The 20,603-nt window shown below is 29.9% G+C and overlaps 1 protein-coding gene across 12 annotated transcripts in view; it reads right to left on the bottom strand.

Annotated features, from left to right (window-relative positions):
- Positions 1-4,022: 4,022 nt before the first annotated feature.
- Positions 4,023-20,603, bottom strand: part of LOC134708291 (poly(rC)-binding protein 3-like) — a 110,836-nt gene continuing 94,255 nt past the window's right edge. For 8 of the 12 annotated variants that reach the window (XM_063568717.1, XM_063568713.1, XM_063568715.1 and 5 more), the window contains 6 exons: positions 19,536-19,655; positions 15,780-15,852; positions 15,105-15,188; positions 14,362-14,512; positions 13,856-13,975; positions 4,023-11,459 (listed from right to left, as the gene is read on the bottom strand). In XM_063568717.1, the coding sequence (XP_063424787.1) occupies positions 11,036-11,459; positions 13,856-13,975; positions 14,362-14,512; positions 15,105-15,188; positions 15,780-15,852; positions 19,536-19,655 (972 nt within the window). In that variant the 3' untranslated portion in view covers positions 4,023-11,035. Of the gene's footprint in view, positions 11,460-13,031; positions 13,076-13,855; positions 13,976-14,361; positions 14,513-15,104; positions 15,189-15,779; positions 15,853-19,535; positions 19,656-20,603 lie in introns of all 12 variants that reach the window. The other 4 variants (XM_063568722.1, XM_063568723.1, XM_063568721.1 and 1 more) reach the window with 4 other exon arrangements.

The following is a 20,603-nucleotide window of genomic DNA, read 5'->3' as shown; positions in this document are numbered from 1 at the left end:
CGAAGGTCCTGCTACAGTATGCGGACATAAAAAAAATGATGATGAACTGCTATAATATGATACTGTTGCTGAAGTCTCAGAGATGAAGGACAATTATCCGCAAATCTCTACACCCACGAAAAAACAACAAAATTCAGCAACACAAACCATACTAAAATTGAGGAAAGATATTTTAATTTGAAATCATAATCAAGTTGCTACACGCATTTCATTTTAATAATTTTTTCTAGTAGTCTGACATTAGTTTTGATGGAGGAAATTCGGACACATCACACGAACTTAACATATTCTGTGTCATTTGAGAAGTATCTGAATGTCCACCTGGCTTGCGGAGAACCTGAGATAACCTCCCTGCTTTTTGGCGTGGTTCGTGTTGCTCAGTCTTTAGTTTTCTATGATTTGTTTTGTATTAATTTTGTTTGTCTTTCAGTCTTTTTTCGTTTTATTTTGACATGGCATTCTCAGTTCGGGAACCTGACTAACTAGTCGATAAAATGTAGAAATAACGCGTTAGTTTAACAAAGTCACGCGATAGTTTTAAAAAATAACGCGTTAGTTTTTTTTAAATATCTTGTCATTTATAAATAATTTAATTTAGGATGTAACACGTCTCCTGATTGGCTTTGCGATTTTTTTTATCAGCCCATAGACGTAATTTTGTCATTTGACTGTGACGTCATCAACGTTTTTTCATGATTTACTTCTTGAATATGGAATCTAGAATTAAATTACAGGGAATGACTGTAATAATTTTTCTGTTTATTCGAAATAACATAAAAGGTGTTGTGCACACTGTCAAATAACCCGTTACGTGCGTTATTCAGTGTGTACCACATTTTTTATGTTATTTCTTCATAGACAGAAAATTATTACAGTCATTCCTTAAACATGCGTTATTTATGAAATTAACGCGTTAGTTTGATAATATTTCAAATCAATACTAAATATCAAATATCGCGATAGTTTTTTTGTAATAACGCGTTAGTTTTGGAAATTAACGCGATTAAATGTAGAAATAACGCGTTAGTTTTTAAAACAAAGTAACGCGTTATTTTCACAAACGCGATCATTATATCCCGCAAATGACACGAACGGCCACTCATACCCCCTATCCATACTAACGTGTTAGACGGCTGCTTACGAGTATAACATCAATTATATTTCATCCAATCAAATATTAGCGGCTAATAGTGGTATCCTGTTCTGCTGGTAGTAGGCAACGTCGTCTGCTTGCAAAACTTAAGGATGTTCGCTACTCTGTTAAAAAATAACATGCCATGAAATAAAAATCATCGAGGTCTACAATTCAATAACAGTATCAAAAGTAAATATCCGACAAAACACTACGCAAATTTTGGTAACAAGGATAATAAATGACAAAGTTTTATTAATTACTTTAAATACCAGAATATTAAATATGAATGGTGTAATCAGTATTTATGCTTATATGACCTTTTTAATAAACAAATGAATAACATGTTTAACGACACGCAGAACAACGCAATTCAATATATATTATGCTATAAACTTTAAAATAATACGTTAGTAATTTTAATTCTTTTTCAATTGTCTCTTTCTAATAGTGATTACCTACACTAAACTCATTAATTAAAACTTTTATTTAATAATTCATTGTGAAATAAATGTCATGTTGATATACTCCCATATAAGGTTTTATAACCGGTTTAATTATTTCGTCAATACTTCTAATGACGATCTCTTCAACGTCAGAACAGTGGAATTATAAAAAAAGAGATATTTTTTTATCATGAGAACAGAAAACAATTGTTCTGGTGAAGTCAAAAGAAAATTATGTAAGTTGAAACTGCATAACACGTCCGCAACAAATCGAAAAAGGCAATTTAAGGATGTTTGCTCCTCCATTTTTGGATTTTTTGCCCAATTTTCGGAATCCTCTGGTTTGATCCATGTCTCCATTAAAAAATTGCCCACTAACCCCTACTTTACTTTTTTGCAATTTTATAACATAAAGTTTAACGAAAAAGCCATATTTCAAAATTTTACAAAATTCTTGTTATTTTTTCATACTGTTTGTAACAAAAAAGGTGTCAATGTTAAATATATGAAAAATCTAGAGAGAAAAATTTCCCGCCGAAATTTCAAACGCTATATCTCAAAAAACGAGCACACGGACCCACCATTTTTTTTATACTTTTTTGTTTGTTTCTTTATTTATTTAATATCAATTCATAATAGTCTTTTAAAAAGCTTGTGATGCACACCAAAGACTGGTTCGATAGTTTAGTGAATGTATGCCTAATATACAGAAACGTTGTTCACCGGAATCATATGCAAGTTGTCACAACTCATCACCGTCAAGCAGCAGATCAAATTCGAAACCATTCTGGTTAGCGGTTTTTGTGAAAGTGCCGATTATTTTTGTTGGGCAAACGGACAGAGACAATGTGATTGCAATGTAAACCCCACTTCTAGATAAGAGGACGTACGATAACTGAAAAGTTTAAATAGTAGATTCACTTCAGGTTCTTTGAATTGATCGTGTGCTGAACGTCCAGTGGCATATATTTTATGCATATTAAGAATTAATCCCCCTTTTAAAAGTTTAACTCGGCTTGCTTGAGCAATCATCGTTAAAGGGGTTTACTATGAACAAGATCAAGATATATTTGAATCATCTGAACTTGTTGGGTTGTTGGCAGAATCTGTTCAATATAAAAATATGAAGTGGTATGGTTTCCGATGACACAACTCTTCAGCAGAGACCAAAAGACATAGAAGTTTACTACTAAAGATCACCTATATAAGACCCAGAAATAAATTGACTGAATACATGCCACCTCGTTAGAGATGAGTTGAAGATTCACTAGAGGATGAGAATGTTGGAGCTGCATACAATGTGATGCATAAATACACATGGTAACCACCAATACACAAACATCAGTCCCTTCATTGGACTGATTGATTGAGATGTTGTTTGTCCAACACAAAGTCGACATTACTGATCAACATCCAACTTGGTTTAAAAAGTGTACGAGACACACAAAATGCATCAAGTGCTTATGGTTTCATTTTCTAGTACTGGGTCAATAAATTTTTTATCATACCTCTTATAATATTGTCGAGTTTTCATTATGTTTGATTATGTTTGTTTTGTCAATGTATTTGCCATAACCAAAATTGGTTTTTGTATGTTTTGCAAATACAGAATTATAATAAAACAGTTTGTAGACTGCAAGTCCCAGTTGGTACTGTAGAGGGTGCTTAAACATTTTTAAACTTATAAAAACTTATTAGGTTTACGTTTTTTCTTCTCAGATGAATTATTGCAATTATACAGACTGAAAACTCATGGTTGTTGAAATCTATTTTGATTTTGCCATTCCAGGTTGTTAATACATCATTTTAGGAATAATATTATAAAACACTCCAGATTTGTGGTGGTACTTGTCAAAATTCGCTAGTCAGGTCAGACCCATTTAATGAATATTAACATCTCTGAATTAGTTATGAATGTTGTGCACTTACAAAGAAACCTTAATCAAACAAATGTTCATTTTAACATGTCATGTCAGGTCTTTTTATAGCTTTCTTAATCTGGGTTTTGCTCATAGTTGGAGGCTGAACAGTGACATAATCCTTTAGAATCAGGTGGATAGTGGTCTCATTGTTAACCATACTTAGTCTCTTTAATTTTTATATTTGATCCTATTTCAGTCCAGGAACCTTCTAATTTTTAGCCAATATTTCTTCTTGTTTAGTATTAGAAATTCAATTTGTCAAAAGATCATTTGTAGAATCTGTTACCTGCTTGATCTAGGCCAGTTGAAAGCTGATTTGTACAAAACTTGCCTATCATTGACAGTTGAGAATCCTTGATCTAGGCCAGTTGAAAGCTGATTTGTACAAAACTTGCCAATCATTGACAGTGAGAATTGACCTCTAGATATTTTGTTTGTTTTATGTTGTTGTTGGCTTCTCCTTTTTCTCATGTAAGTATACTTTATATACTGTTGTTTTAGCAAAAAATAACAAACAATAAATAAATCTTAAGAGGTGCAGCACCTTTTTAATGACTTTTCATCATGATAATAATAAATAAATGATAAATAGTTAATGATGATAATTACCCTTTTGGAAAACAGTCCGATTTCACTTCACACATTTTCACATGTAAAAAACCTCTCTGGTCCCATTTATAAACATTCATTACGGTCACTCTTTATAAGTACGAAAAAGTACAGTCACATGGGAAAATCAAAACACTAATATACAGTTTTCTAACTTCTCAAAGTTTATAGGATATAATTTGGTAAATGGGAAAATACATTAAGATTCTTCTCTAGTAATACAATGAAGTTGAAATGACGTTAGCAGATATGAAAATGATCTTACAACCTAGCTGCGTTCTGCTTTTGAATTTATCAAAATTTATCATGTGGCTGCTGAGAGCTTTTAAGTTTCCCCCAGTTTCAATCAAAAAATGAATGTCAATAAATGGGTTCAGAAATTATATAAAATTACGTAGATTTCTACAAAAAAAAAAAAGAACAACAAATCAATTCAATATACAAGATTCAACAGTTATATACAATATGTCAAAAGAACACAAAACAAAAAGTATACCCCATAATAAATCCCCAACATACCCCTAACACAATAATCCCTTGATGTACCCCATAAACAAAATATTAAAGTATACCTGTCAAAGGTAACAAATCTCTATGTTTAGAACTGAACGAGAAAAAATTGGCTAGAAAATGCTAATTACGCGGGGATTGAAAATAATGAGTATATTTTTCATCAACATATTAAAAGTGCATTTTCATCATTTATTAAACAAAACTGTTAAAAATACTACAAAACGTTTATCATAAAAATCAAATGATTAAAAATAAAGGATTGTTACATAAGCTATTGAAGTACCCCCATTTTAGGCAGACTTTTTGATGTACACTTTAAATAGCTGTTTGATATCTATTACTTGAACAGCATTGTAACGCCTCAGTCTTTATGTAAAACAAATGGTGCTATGTTCTCATTGAGAATATATACTTTAGTTAACAGTCAAAACAGAACTCATGTACAAAGACAAGTAATGAATATTCATTAGTATTTTAATCCTGTATTCATCACACACCTGTCAAATCTGGATCAAAATCTTAAGGTGTTCTGAGTGTTGACATATTTCACTAAATAAAGGATTGTTAAATGCTTCCGACACAAACTGACGGTCTATAATTGAAGTACTTCAATAACTTGAATCAATCATTTGATATGTATATGTTTAATAAGTTTTAACTAATTAGGACCTCAAATTTAAATTACATTTCTTCATTCTGCACTAGGGTATTTTATATATGAAAAAAAAACAAACATTTTGCAGATTTGAATCATCTCTTAGTAAATCTCTGTGTAGGACCTACGGCAGGTGAGATTTCTTAAAAGTGAAACAAATTTCAAAACTTTTGATCCACAAAAGACCTAGAAAGGATATTTTGTTGCAAAATAAAAATAATTTTCCATTTCACATTGTCAATCGATGATTGTATAACAATGCACACATATTACACATAATTTATCACAGTCGTAATATTACAATATATATATATGCCATTAGCTGTCATCGTGGTGTGAAGCTGAGATATGGTATTTTTAGTACAAGTTTTCATTGCTAATTCAATATAAAAAAAATTTAAAATAAAAAAAAAAATCAAGTTTTTTGGAACTTTTTAAAAAGTTGTCATTCAAATCCGACTTTTGATAAATTTCAAAAATAATTTAATATGAATTTTATTTTATTTTTTGGTTAAAATAAATCTCTTTTGTTTTCCATATAAAAATGGTTTTCAGATTTTCAATATGTCATTTAAAAGAAATGTTTTCATGCTACAATCCCCTATACACAGAGAATCAACAGTGTAAAAACAATGCTTAGCTCAGCATAAAGGAATGCTTTATGAACAAAATAACTTGCTTCCAAAAAATTAAAGAAATGTGTTATTTAAAATGAAATAAATGTTTTCTATAAGATGACCAACTCAGTAAATATTTGTATAAATAGTAAAAACAAAATGTGCAAATATTTGACTGAGTATGAAAATATGACAAATATTGCACTATAAAACAACCTAAATTTGGCTATGTAAAGTCTGGCTTTACAATCAAGCCATTATATGCTTTGTAAATTTATAAAAATTTAACTTATGCTTCCAATCTGAAAAAAATATGTAAATGATTCTCACTGAAATATTTTTTGGCATGAAAAAAAAAACATTAACTAAATGCTATTTCAAGAAAGACAACTCTGTAAAACTTTTGGTCTTTTTTCCAATCAAGTCAGACACTCAACTTTTAAAGTGCTGATTGTCTTTTAAAAAAAACAACAAGTGATAACATCTATTAAAATCTATGGTCCTCTCCACATTTAACGAATTCCCATTCCGCACATCTCTGATGTTATCCTAAAAATAGAAGAGTACGAAGAGGTTTAAAGATTGCAAGATAAAGAACTGTTCGAACAACTTGGAACACAAAAATTTTGGCAATAAACAACAAATGGCAGGACAATGAACTGGGGCTATTAGAGTTGGACCCCTTAATAAAATGTATTTTTAAAAATGGCAGGATTTTCAACAATCTCTCTCTAATTTCTACTTAATAAACACACAAACCATCCACATTAAAAAAATTTTTTTTTTACAAAATTGCACTCACTACCCTTGTAAAAAAATAAATGCCATTAAAGATGTAAGTCAAGTTATCAAAATACTGAAAAATAGAGGTATCTATGTTAAAAGAAGAACACTATAGCATTTTATGATAATCTTGGGTTAATTTAAATTTAGAAAATGAAATAAACAATGTCTTAACTCTTTATTTTCCAACATCTAATTAGGAAGCTTTTTGTAAAATGAAGTATATTATTTTCTTGTTTAACCAAAAATCAAAAGTAACCAAGATTATCAGAAAACTTACAGACTAGAAAGAACTAAGTATTGAAAGCACCCAATTATATTCCAAGAATCAATAGAGTAAATTTGACATTTAGACAAGCCATCATTCCAAGCAATAAAATTCTACTAACCAACCTATACCACATACACACAAGGACAAGAACTATGGCAATGGAATTTATTATGTACAACCTGAACACGAAAATCAACCCATGTTCGCTAGATCACTAAAATTTAAGGTTTGAATGAATTTTACAAATTTCATGGTTTTCTATTTAATGTTTGTTTGATATTTTTTAAGTAGGACTACCAAAATTAATCATGCTGAAAAAATAAGCTTTAAAAAGAGAATGTTAATTGACTGAAAAGGGACAATTAAGTGCCATGCAGCAATTCTCCACAGTATTCTGACATTTCTTAGTTCCTTCTGAAAGCATTCTTCAAATGCTATAATTCCAAATGGCATTTGATCCAGCAAGAAATTCATGGCAGACAATTTTCTCTATCCTTTTTCCTTATTAAAGAATATATAAAATAATCGAGAAATTATGCTTCCCTTTGCTCTTTACAAATCTACATAACTTTTATTATTGTGATCTCTAGCTCACATGGGTAGAATTTATACAAGAAAAAACTTCAAAAAAGTGTGACCAAAGTTTGGCATTCTGTTTGAACAATTTTCAAAACATTTAAAAAAAATCAAAACTTTAAACATTTAAAAATACTGCACTTAAAATTCAAAATCTATGATATATGTGACTTTATATATAAATAAAATGCAAGTTATATATATATATATATTTGTATCTTTATGATAAACCCACAACAATCTGTGATTAATATTGCAAAACATAATGCTTTATATTGCAGCAAACAAATCAATTATGCAAATCACTAAAGCTGAGGTACTCCAAAGGGAATTAAAGTTAATTCAAAACATATATATGACTCTATACAAGCCTCCATGTTTGGTAGGTTACAGTAGATTGTCTATCTGCTGCTTAGAGCTGATTTAATGTGCAACTTATTTAAAAACTTGGTATACTTATGACCTTTTTTTTTAGGTATTGGGCAATTTAATCTACAGTTTATCATGAGTTGATACCTTAAGTTTAAACTTTAAACTGGCAAACAGTGAATTCCAAAAACCCAGCAGGTAACCAGTTTTATCAACTTTAGGGTACTATAGAAATATAATACTTAAGTCTATATGAGGACTTAGAGGAGACACATTTTTGTACCTTTCAAGAGTCATACATTGTTCATGCAAAACAAGATTTAAGTTTTAAAATGGAATATTGCAAATATTGGGACTAAATAATGTACATAAATCTTATATAACAAAATATAATGAGCATAGGGTATGGATTAAAATCCAACTTCTTGAGACATATTTCTAAAACAATTACTTGTCAGCCTTACTGAATTAAATGAAGTTGTTTTTTGTGGGAAATATACCATATTGAAAATTTATGAAAAGAAATTTCGGGTTCATTCTTACAAAAAGTTGTACTAGTATAGAAAACTACAAAACTGAATAAACTTATAATTTTACATTTTTCTGGAAATGGTTTTGTGTTTTTAAATCATGTGTAGATTGAACAAGACCTAAAATATTTTTGCTGCTAAATGAACATATTGACTATTTTTCCAGAAAACACACAAATCATTCTGAACAATTCCTTCAATGTGAGGGTAACAAGTAATTGTTTCATTTGGATTTATGTAAATACTTGTCAATTAACAAATACCAAGGGGAAGAAATATTTGGCAAGCATCAAGTTAAAACAATGATCTTAACCTATATAAAAACTCAACTACTTTCATTATAATACAAGTTGTTTGTTCACATCAACTATATTGGTAATATTTTATAAGGATTTCTGTCTTTTTTCTGTAACTTTAATATTATATAAACTTTTATTATTTTCCTACTTCTCTTTTGGGGGTTTTAATCACTTTACTTCCATTTACAATAAGATCAAATAAATTTTAGGTTTCTAATCCAATGATTAAAAAGTTCAGGTCATTTTTCAACAAGTGTGAAAAAATATTTTTATTTGGTCTTTTTTACATTTTCTTGTAAAGACCTTTTCATTTTGTTTTATGCAAACATGCTCATATTGTATCACTTGTTGATGGCAAAATGTTACATTATCCCATAAATATGGATTTTTCTTGTTCACATTTTTATAGAAAATTGATCATTATGCCTTCTACAGCATTGTCTCAGCATGCCTGGATGTTATAATAAGAATATCTGCTGTTTCTGATATGGACAAATAACCTGTATATAACTTAAAACTAAAGATATAACTATGGAATACATATGACTTAGAATCTGGCTAAATGCCCTTGAAACAAACAAAATGGCATTAAACAAAAAATACACTGCTACCCTGATAAAATTGACGGATGATTTTTTTCATTTGGAATGTTAACCTTCTAATGAATGACCTTATATACCTTAATATACATACAAAACACCATAACTGCACTGATAATCATCACCTTTATGAGTATCAATCTTTTTCTATGTGCTAAATGTTCTAGTGAAATAAAATGTGCCGGTAAATCTATGAGAGTACTGATGTTCAGATTGTAATGCAGTAATCCAGCCGTACCACCAGTCTTGATATCTAAGGGTCAAAGGTCTTTAGAACTGTACAATACATTTACTACTGGACAATCCCTGATGATTAAATGGCATTCTTAACCCAATATATATTTTATCACAATTGATAAATCTTAAATCAACCAAACCAAAGAGAGATAACCCTGTGATCCTTAAGTCTTTAACAATCAAAGAACTGGTAATACTGAGGGATACTAAATTATTATCTTATTTGGGAGCACATAAAACATAATGGAAGTATCGATATTTGAATATCACAAATGATTGGGAAGTGTTATCTTGTGTAAAATTGAAAAGCATTATGGGTAATCATCCCAAATTGCCAGCCATTTTAATGTTTAAGAGTGTTTTCATCGACTTTACACAAGATAAACTAAAAATCATTAGAAATTCTATTGCACTTTTAACATTAATCATACTAAAGTTTAAAGCACTATCATGCACAAATTCTTTAACTCATTGTAAGATTAAGAAATCTGATAATTCAATGAATTTAAATATTAAACAAGACAGTTGGAATAACTGGTACCATACTGAAAATTTAAGTATAGCATGCTGGCTCATATTAACATTGCCATAACAGTACAATTTTTTGATACAAAAAATAAATTATATTTTTTATGAATATGTAAGAAACTGCTTATTAAATATAACAACTATTAAAACATCTGTATACATGCAGGTTAACATTGATTGGACACATTCTGGCTAATCATAGGAAAAATATAACTCCTAACACACTTTATATAGCATTTTTGGCGAAAAAAAATCAACAAAATGAAATCATTGAAGAATTGTGAAAAGATTCAAGTTGACAACACCAACACAACATTTATGATTTATTTTATAAAATAAGAAAAATAGATTATTTTTCTAATTGTTTTCGTCTTTTTTATACACAAAATTGAAAATATAAAATTTGAATCAGTCAAGAAAATGGTGATATGTTTCTAATTAACAAGTTTTTAACAATTACTTTAATTCATATTTATACTGCACACTAAATTGTGTAAATATATACATATCAAAAACAAACTTTTGGCAAAAAAAAATAAACCTGTAAATGTATTAACCAAAAATAAACATTTTAGCAATTATCAATAACTCTGATACATTTCTGTATGAATCTATCATATTCAATAATGATTTCAAAGGAAAACAATTTAACAAAATAAATAATGAGACAAAGTAACATAGGTCACATGACTTGCATGTGACCACATCACATCTATGTACAAACGGAGCAGCTCACTTCTTTCCGGTTGAACTAATTATCAGCATTCAAAGCTGCTTTTTAAAAAATTCTTTCATACCAAGGAAATCCTTGAAAAAGGCATTTAATAGAAGAACTTTAGTCAGCTTCTCTGATGAAAAATATGATGTAAAGCTGTATAATTATTCCTGTTAAGCACAACCATCGAGTGAGGTGCTCCGATTGTGTGCAATAACAATCAACACAAGACAGTTAGTAGGGTGCTATTTTCTTCCTCTCAGTCAACATAGCATTTGCTGCCACCCCAACTCGCATTTTATTCTGTTGTACAGGAGCCTGTCCTACTGTATCGATCATCCCAAAATACTGGCCCAGTTGATATGGAACTGCTGGCATTTGTTTCAAGGCATTCATGTTCATAGCGTTCATGTTCATGGAGTTCATGTTCATGGAGTTCATGTTCATAGCATTCATGTTCATTGTGTTCATCGAATTCATCGAGTTCATTGAGTTCATGGAGTTCATGGAGTTCATGGCAAGTTGATTCAATGTAATTGCATACGGAGAGGCCTGCAGCTGCTGAGGGGACTGAACAACAGAGGTCAAGGGTGATGCAGATGTTGTTGGGATAGTCGAGGTAGTCGGGTCAAGGGTCAAATTCTTATGCAATTCCATGCTGCAGAGAAAAAAAGAAAAGGGAGGGATCTGTATTAGAACAGGATAAACATAAAATCCACAAACCAGGCACATGTCTACATTATACACAATGCCAAATAATACTTGTAAAGTGTGAACTAAAACGATATATAGAAATAATAATAATGGAATTTATAACTACTTCAGCCCCATTTTAGTTATACTCATTTTCTTCAAATTAAGAAAGTTAAAATTCAGTCGACAAATATCTTTTTCAAAGTGAAATTAGCATCAACTATAAAGATTTAAGGAGTATATAACACTAAAGGGAGATAACTCTTTACAGGTCATCAGACCGAACTGTTTGATTGTGAATAATAGAATCTAGTTACTCCTTGGCTATGGTGTTTTTTCTTACAGAAGCTAGAACCTTAATTTTTAGATTGGCAGTTGAATGCTTAATGTCTAGTGGCAAATAAAATGCTTAAAAGATTTTTCAAAATATCAAATAATATGACATCAGAAACAAGACAAATTATCTAAAGACCTGTTTTGTACCCTTGTATAAAAGTCTTAGTTCACCTTGTCATCAAGTTAGTGTTAAAAGAAGCTTATAACCAGTAGTACAAAAACTAAGTGAAATTTTGAATAATTTTAAATGACAATTAAATTTGATTAATTGATCTTTGCATTATTCCCATTTAGCTGGATATTTATCAAAATATAAATACTGACAACAGTTCATAGTACTTGATATATCCTATGACAAATAGAGAACATGTTCTTGCTTACAATATAAAAATGTCCCTTGGCCTAATTTTGTCTGGATCTCTGCCCACCCTACAGAAGGTCACCCATCCTTACCATGGATTTAAATTGATAATTAAATCTCCTTTTTAGATTTCTTTCTTCTGGCTTTGAATCAAAAGTGAAAATAGTTTACAATAAAACAAAAGAATATTGTACCTTAACAAATTGCTGTGCTTAATAGAGGTATGGTTTTTACAATTTCAATTTGAAAATGAAAAAAAAGTTTAGATAGTCGTTACTTTTCAATATTTACGCAGCAAAAGATTGTAAAATGGTCATATCAATTGCAAAAAGAAACATCTTTTGAAAAAAATATGAAAAAAAAATCTAAATTATTTAAAATCCTTGTAACTTCTGCATAATGTTGTCAATTTTCTGAGCTAAGTTTTATAAATATCTGTTGAAACAAGTAATATACCATGCAGAAAAAGCCAAGAATTGTATAAAAAGGACAAAATACTGTTATTCAGGAAGATTTTTTTTTACAAAAAACATGCTATGTTAATAATGAAATATAAAACTGTTCTCTAGACACAAATTACAACAATTATCTGGGAAGGAAAACAGGAGAATTACAAAAATAACATTTTATAACAAAGAGGATATCACTAAGTGCAGTTATGGCAATCAGACACGATAGAGGTTACCTCCCTTCAAAATGTTAGACGATTAAGATGCCTACAGGTATCTTTAATTCCAGGCATCTTAATCTTCAGGGCAAGTGTATAAATATTGACCATAAAGCACAAGAACACATGGTATAAAACGGGGCAATTGATTGTGGAAGATGAATTTCATTTACCGTTATATTGTCACTATCAGTACCAAGGCTGGACATACATTATACTGCAAAGCAAAAACAGTTTTGCCTGAATTTTTAAAATCAGTTTACACCAAACCAAGGTGAAAAAAGACCACTAAGAATGTCATACTTTCTAATAATCAGAATAGTCTAAACTTATGATATATTTCAAAATAATTTATATACCATTAAACTTTCAAACGATTCTTATCTGGGTCAAACAACAGCAGCTAATTATTTTGTTCTTTAATTTTATTTTTTGTCCAATTTATTAACAATAACAGTTTTCTAACGGAACTTTAAATCAAATCATTCTTGGCAGCGGAATTTTATAATGTTTGCAATTTTGCAACAATCATTGAGCACTCAAATTAAGTAACTGCTGTTTGACTATAAAGTTACGCAGTTGATAACCCCAAGCCTACACTCCTCCCTACTGTTATATTTAAAGCAATATAAAACCATGCTTATTAAATTAATAATTAAATGTAGAATTATTCATACTATTTTCATCTTAAAATAAGTGTTATTATCTAAATTCAATTCAAACGCCAAAGGTCTAGTAGATTACTGCACTCTCACAAGAAGATACATAATTTATTGTTCAATTATAAAAACAGGCAAAGTGAAAGACCTCATTTTCTTTAAATATCGAAAAAACTGCACAAACAATTATTTACTTTCACCTACTGGAAGATTCAACTCTTCACACTGGAGGTGTATAATTACCAAACAATTAAGGCTCCCTGATATCTAATGCCATAGTCAATTCCTAATAAATGAGGTCTCCCACAATGTCTGACAAATATGTTTGTTATACTAACCTTGTGTTAATTAAATACTGTGCCAATCCAATGGTTTCTATCGTACCAGTAATTGTCACCTTACGGTCAGGGGACCCTTCCTCTGCATTGGAAATTTTTATCATAGCACCTGACATTTGTCTGAAATGAAAAAGAGGCTGATTTTTGAAATGCACCTTTCTATTACCCGATTACATATCATACTCCTTACTTTAACAACATGATGATATTGAAAATGAATCTTTTTTGGAAATGAATAAAGAATTAATACAAGTTACTTTACCATATATATCATATATGGTAAAAAAGAGAATTTTTTTTCTGTTGTAATTTGTACTTTTGCCAAGAATGTTAAATTGAGAATGGAAAAAGGGAATGTGCCAATGAGAAAACAACAGATAACAGGCAAAGGCTTCCATAGGTCTTCAATGCAACAAAAAATCCAGCACCCTGAGAAGGGCCTCAGCTGGCCCCTAAAAAAAAAATGTGTAGTAGTTCAGGGCAAATGGATCGTTTAATCTATTTACCTGATTTCATTAATTTTCTGTCCCCCTCTACCTATAATACATCCTATTAAGTCGTTAGGTATGGAGATCTCATGTGTCTGTTGTGTATTCTGGGGAATAGCTGCCGGACTGGCATGTCTGTACGCTACGGGAATACCAGGGGCATGGTGCACTGAAAGAGATCAAAATCATACATCAAATAAGCAAATACTTCTGCTAATTATACGGAATACAAATATTTGCTTTGTTGTTTTTGTTTTTTAGATACTCTATTTAGTACAGACTATGATGAAGTGGATATCAGGACTCTAACTTTCTATAATAGTCAGCCCTTAAACTCTATTAATTCCTTTATTTTCATGGGTACCAATTTCGTGGATGGAGAAACAAATATTTTCATAGATATTTGATTTTGTTAGTCTGTATAAAAGCAAAAAATTTTCTACACCAAATATTTAATTTAGTTCACCTATCCTCACAAAATTTACGAAAATTGATATTCCACAAATAGTAATGTATCCACAAAATCCAAATTTAAACCCAATATGTAGACTCTGAAAACATCTGTTCTGCATCAATTTCTCACAAAAACAGATGGTGGTATTACTATTACAAAATATTTATTATTACAATAATCATGTCTTTTGAACCAAGTCTTAAGAAATGTTATAGATGTAATTCTCTTTTAGTTTGTGATTGAAATATGATCATTGTGTTTGTTTATTTACTGTTTTTCATCAAAACAAAGAATAGAATCTACTTGCTTCTGTCTGTTACGAAATAGTTTGCTTTCTTTTGATTACAGAGAAAATCATTAGTTGTTCCCTGGTACCAAGGGACTTGGCATGCTGTAAATATAGGGGTGAAATAGGTCAAAATAGAGGTTTATTGCTCCAAATGCAGATCATTTTAAGAGATTTTTTTATCAAATAGTAGCAAGTATGTTCCTTAATATATTCTGTAGTTAGGTACATTATTTTTTTTGCCTTTTTTCTCTTGTAATTGCAAAGACAAAAGTTCTTATCTTCTTCACACATTGCATCATACCATTTGTTCAAAAATTCAGTACCCTTATTCTTCAAAAGTAAAAAAAAAGTGAGTACTGTTTTTTAACATCCCTTTGATTTTTAAGTATATTATGACATGTTCAGTTCATTTTACCTTTGGTTTGAACTAAATCTTCACCTCAGGTTAGTAAAAAGAATATATGGATTGTATCTAGGATTCTGATAAACAAAAGGGTCAACCACAACTTGTCTGGCAAAAACAGGAAGAAATAGTTTGCCGTTTAAAAATACAAATTCCATCAGAGAGTCAACAGGAAAATGGTATTTTCTCATAGTGAACTTTCCTTCTTCAAATATTTTGTAACTTTGAAAGGGCATTTACCAAAAAGTTCAATCCTAGATTCAACCTGGATACTAATGTAAGAGACTTACTTGGAAGTAAAGGTTGTGATGTTGGAATTATTGGAATACCCTGCTGTAATGATATCTGATGTAATTTGTTCATCTGAAATATAGAAAAAAGTAAAATAACAAAAATACTTAACTCCTGAGGAAAATTCAACACAGAATATCTGTAATCAAAATGGCAAATTCAAAAGTTCAAACACATCAAACGAATGAAAAACAGCTGTCATATTCCTGCCTTGTTACAGGCATTGTTTTATGTAGAAATTGGTGGATTAAACCTGGTTTAATAACAAGCTAAACTTCTCGCTTGTATCAACATCCCATAAAAGTCTATATATATAATACGATATAACTATAAAAGGCTTGGCATACTCTTGTTGTCATATTTTATTTGGTAAAAACGATTTGCTTTTGTTGTCATAATAACATCCGTAAAAACAGAAGTATGCAAGGTCTGCTAAGATTAAGGAGCTCAAAATATTATCAGTTAAGACAGAGTCTAAGATCTTATAACAATTAGGTTTCTTCGACTAATGATTTTGAAAATCCCTTTAGTATTTTCTGCTGCTTTGAACACATTTTGAAGTATGTCAACCTTATGATCTCCCTAGTCAAGTAGCAGGTTGAATACTTCTCCTAGGAATACAGATCTGGTAATATAATGTAGGTCAAATTACAATTTTTTTTAAATAATATTTTTTCCCGCCCTTCCTATGTATGAAAGTATGAAACAAGTGCAACAACAGAAGCTTACATGTTATTATACAAATGTAATAATTACTAATTCACAAATAGGTTGACACTTTCAAACTGCACTATATAAGGTATACGACTGGGATTCAGTCATTGTTGAAGACTATACAGTGAAGATTAACTTCTTTGTGAGTTTAATATTCTTAAAAGTATTAGTTTGAATAGTTTGGTGAAGAGTTGCCCTATTGGCAATCAAGCATTGTCACCTCATTTTTGGGGAAAGTTGTATTGATCTTTTAAAAATTGTTCTTAACTTTAATAAATCAAAATAATATCTCACTATTTGTTCACTATTTTCAAAACATAAAAGGTCTTTTAAATGCTGGGTTTGGTAAAAGTCACCTTGACATTTAACTACCAGAGATTTTTTTTATACATACCTGACTAACATTAAGAAATAAAACTGACCATAATAAAAGGCCATTTCCTTCTAAGTAATGTATCATTTTTTCTACCTTGTTAAGATGATTTACTTATGATTTCCTATGAACTTGTATACTGACTGTATAATGATAATTCATTTTTCTTATTCAGCTTTGATGATGACAAGCGAACAATATACGTTACATAAAGTTTGACATTCAAACGCTTCCAAGACTAATATCTTTTGAAGAAGACGGTAATCCCCTACGATGACAATGATATTTTCTTTGTAGAAATGTCATAAAAGGAAGGAATGCAAATGAAATAATTTTTTTTAATATTGTAAAAAATCGATCATTATCCATTATATATATATCTCATTTTGAATATATCTTATTAATTGTGTAGGTAGATATTGTATTAATATTGTTTTATTTCCACTAGTAGATCAAAGTTATGAGAAATGAAAGCATCCTGGTAGCTAATGTTTATTGTCATGAAAAGGTTAACATTGCATTAAAGACATCGTAAACTTTAAAACAGTGATCTGGTGTTTTATGAACTATAACAAACAAACTTTAATAATATGCATGTATGCTTAAAATTCAAATCCTTCAAAATGTGGGATATCTTTTCTGTTTTGATTTGTTTTTAAAGAAATACAAAGTTGTTGTTTATTGCAGAGAAAAAGTCTTCAGTTAAAAAAAATTTCATTTTGCTTCTTATAAAAAATTTTTTTTTTTTTTTATAAAAGGTATGTTTAATGTGAAGGCATTCATTGTCTAATGTAACCAATTAAAAAAATCCAAACTTTGTGTTTTCCATCAAAACTGTAAAACTTTTGATTCCATGTTTTTTTTCTTTTTATGTATAAAACATAATAGATGATTGTCTCATATGAAATCATACTACAACTCCTTTCTTTATTATATCAGTCCTGACCTATTGTCAACATCAAACTAACAGAGTGTCCTGTACTTCAATCAAATTGTATACAAAATTTGCCGAGGTCCAATTGTCCTCTACAAACTTGAGAAATGTCTAATCCTTCAATATCTAAGCCGCTTATAAAATGTGATGTCGACAGTGGCCTTGTGTTGTTATAAAAATAATACCTCTGGATCAAAAAAAGACAGAAAACGTCTGCCTACAGACTGATAGTAAATAGAAATAATGCAGTACAAAACAGGAAAGCCTATGGATTAGTGCCGATTGTAAGGGATTTAATTTCACGCACTTTATATTCCATATAAGCAGGATTCATTATACGAACGAAGCAGGATTTACATGATATTTTGTACGGAGTAATGAAAAGCTCTCTCTTTGTGATCATCAGTCTTAATAGATAAGGTTAATATCCTTCCCATGTTAACTGGTTCACGTTTATTTTGCTTAGTTCTGTTTCCTTGTATAATGGATATTTTTTTTAAATGACTAAGGCTGTAGGCTGAATATTTCACCACTCAGATATATATGGCTGCATCCCTTATTTTAATATATTACTTCAGTATCATAGTCAACTAAACTAGACCTCTTTATGACAACTCCCATACTATACACTTCAAGTGGCAAATCGGTTATTTTTACATAAAATACTCAGTCTTTAATTGTAAGTGAATCATGTTGTTGTTGTCATTAGTCTGTTGTTGTCATGGTGTTTCTTAAGTACTTTTTCACATCATAATTATAAAACTATTATTAACAAAATATTATCTCGATGTAATTAATTTCATGAAATTAAGATTATTTTTGTGTCAATGAAGAGTTTTTTTGTCCATGAGATGATTCCCTTTAATATGACAATCCAGATTACGTAACTCTTTTGCTATTTAAAGAGCAAAAACATTGTACGACACATCAATGGAAGATGGGTTTTGTCCTTTTATAAAATGAAGTTGAAATGCATACCCCTGTGTAGTCGATCTAAAAGCACGATTACTTACTGCATGTCCACATTACACAATAGTCAATAGGTAACCATCAAAAGATCAATCTGTAGTATATTCATGTCAGTCAATTATTTCACCATTTTCACAAGTCAGTCGTCTTTTCAGACTAAATGTAACGTAATTGTTTGATGTTATAATGCGGTTATTATGTACAACACATAACTACAGGCTACAAAACAGCTGTCTATATATATAGGGGTATGTTTGACTTGAAGCATTAGTTCACAACACCTTGCCATTATTGTCACAAGGGCAAGAAGAAGCTAAGGTTTAAAAAAAGACAATTTTATAATAACATACATATTTTTCTCAAGCATGGATTCTTATATCTAATGTCATGAAGAAATTTTTAATGACATTTTTCCTGATTTTTTTTTTTACAAATTTTCAGAGAATTTTTATATCAAACAGACCATAATTCTTTTTTTCAAATTTTTGGTGTCTGTATTTCATATGGAAAAAACTTCAAAAATGCTTAAAATCTTCTTCAGTCTTGAGAAAAATACATCAATCTATATATAAAGTTAAAGTACTGAAATCTTAAATTACATATGTTTTAATTTCTTTAGCTTGACCAAACCTGGCAATGTTAAATTGACCAACATTTTGAAAAAAATTGTGTAATTTCAAATCATATAATAAATAAATTTTTGAAAAAGCCTACATATATGATTTAAGATTCAGTTAGGTTACTATAGCGATAAAGTGTACTCACCTCTGGTATTGTCAGTGGTATCTGCCCACCCGGAACTGTATATGCCTGACCCCCAGTGAAGATTACTGGAGGGACAACGGGTTTTGGACGGTATTGGATTGTTGCTCCCTTGGGAGGGGACTGCAGAGGAAAGAGGAAAGGAACCAAAGGTTAAAGGTAACATCGACAGGAAGTAGTTATAGCTACAAGTTTCGGTACTAAATTAAGTCAAGGAATTAAGCAATAACCATGGAAACATTGAGGGAGACAGGCATTTATTAATCCCGAGTTTGACTGCTGGAAAAATTTACAGAGAAAAATGTGTTTATCTGAGATTATACTGAACATTAAAACACGTTAAATAATCCTGCACCATTTTTCTCAAACTTGTGCTTTCTGAATATGATCTTTATCAATATATAAATAGATTAAAAAAAATATATAAATAAATTGAAAACAGATTCTGTATATTAAACAGTAATTTTTTCTTCTAAAAACTAATAAAAACATAATTTGGCAATGAAATATTTTTTCAAAAAATTAAACATGAAATGAAACAAATCTTTACAATTTTCAATATGTACGATTTTCATAAATGAAGATAATGTCAATTAAAGTTTTCAGCACAAGTTTTTAGTGAAAATGGGCATTTTTGTTAATTCATGCCACTAATTGCAGCGTTATATATTTTTTATCAATTATATACATGCCTAACTATATAAGATTGCCTGTTTTTCCTAAAAAAATATATTGGATGTAATAAAAAGTATATGATAAATAAGCCTGTTTAACATTAAGTTATTCTTGCTAGTCATCTTAACTTATTGTTTTATAAAGTGAAACTTTCACTGGTGAAACTTTGAATCAAAGCTGTGATTTTAAATGATTATTTTAATTCTTGCTGGAAATGTAAAATTTTAAGCTAAGCGTTATAAGCAAATAATCAAATTTTAACTTATATACTAAGAAACTGTGCAAAACTTTCGTTCATTAAATGTTTCACTAATATATAGAGAAAAATCTCTACATATGAACACATAAAATAAAACTTGGTCAGGAAACAATCCCTAATTAGTGCCATTATGATTT

Source organism: Mytilus trossulus, chromosome 2, assembly GCF_036588685.1.
Source record: "Mytilus trossulus isolate FHL-02 chromosome 2, PNRI_Mtr1.1.1.hap1, whole genome shotgun sequence".
Classification (NCBI taxonomy): domain Eukaryota; kingdom Metazoa; phylum Mollusca; class Bivalvia; order Mytilida; family Mytilidae; genus Mytilus; species Mytilus trossulus.
This window is presented reverse-complemented; position numbering and strand designations above follow the sequence as displayed.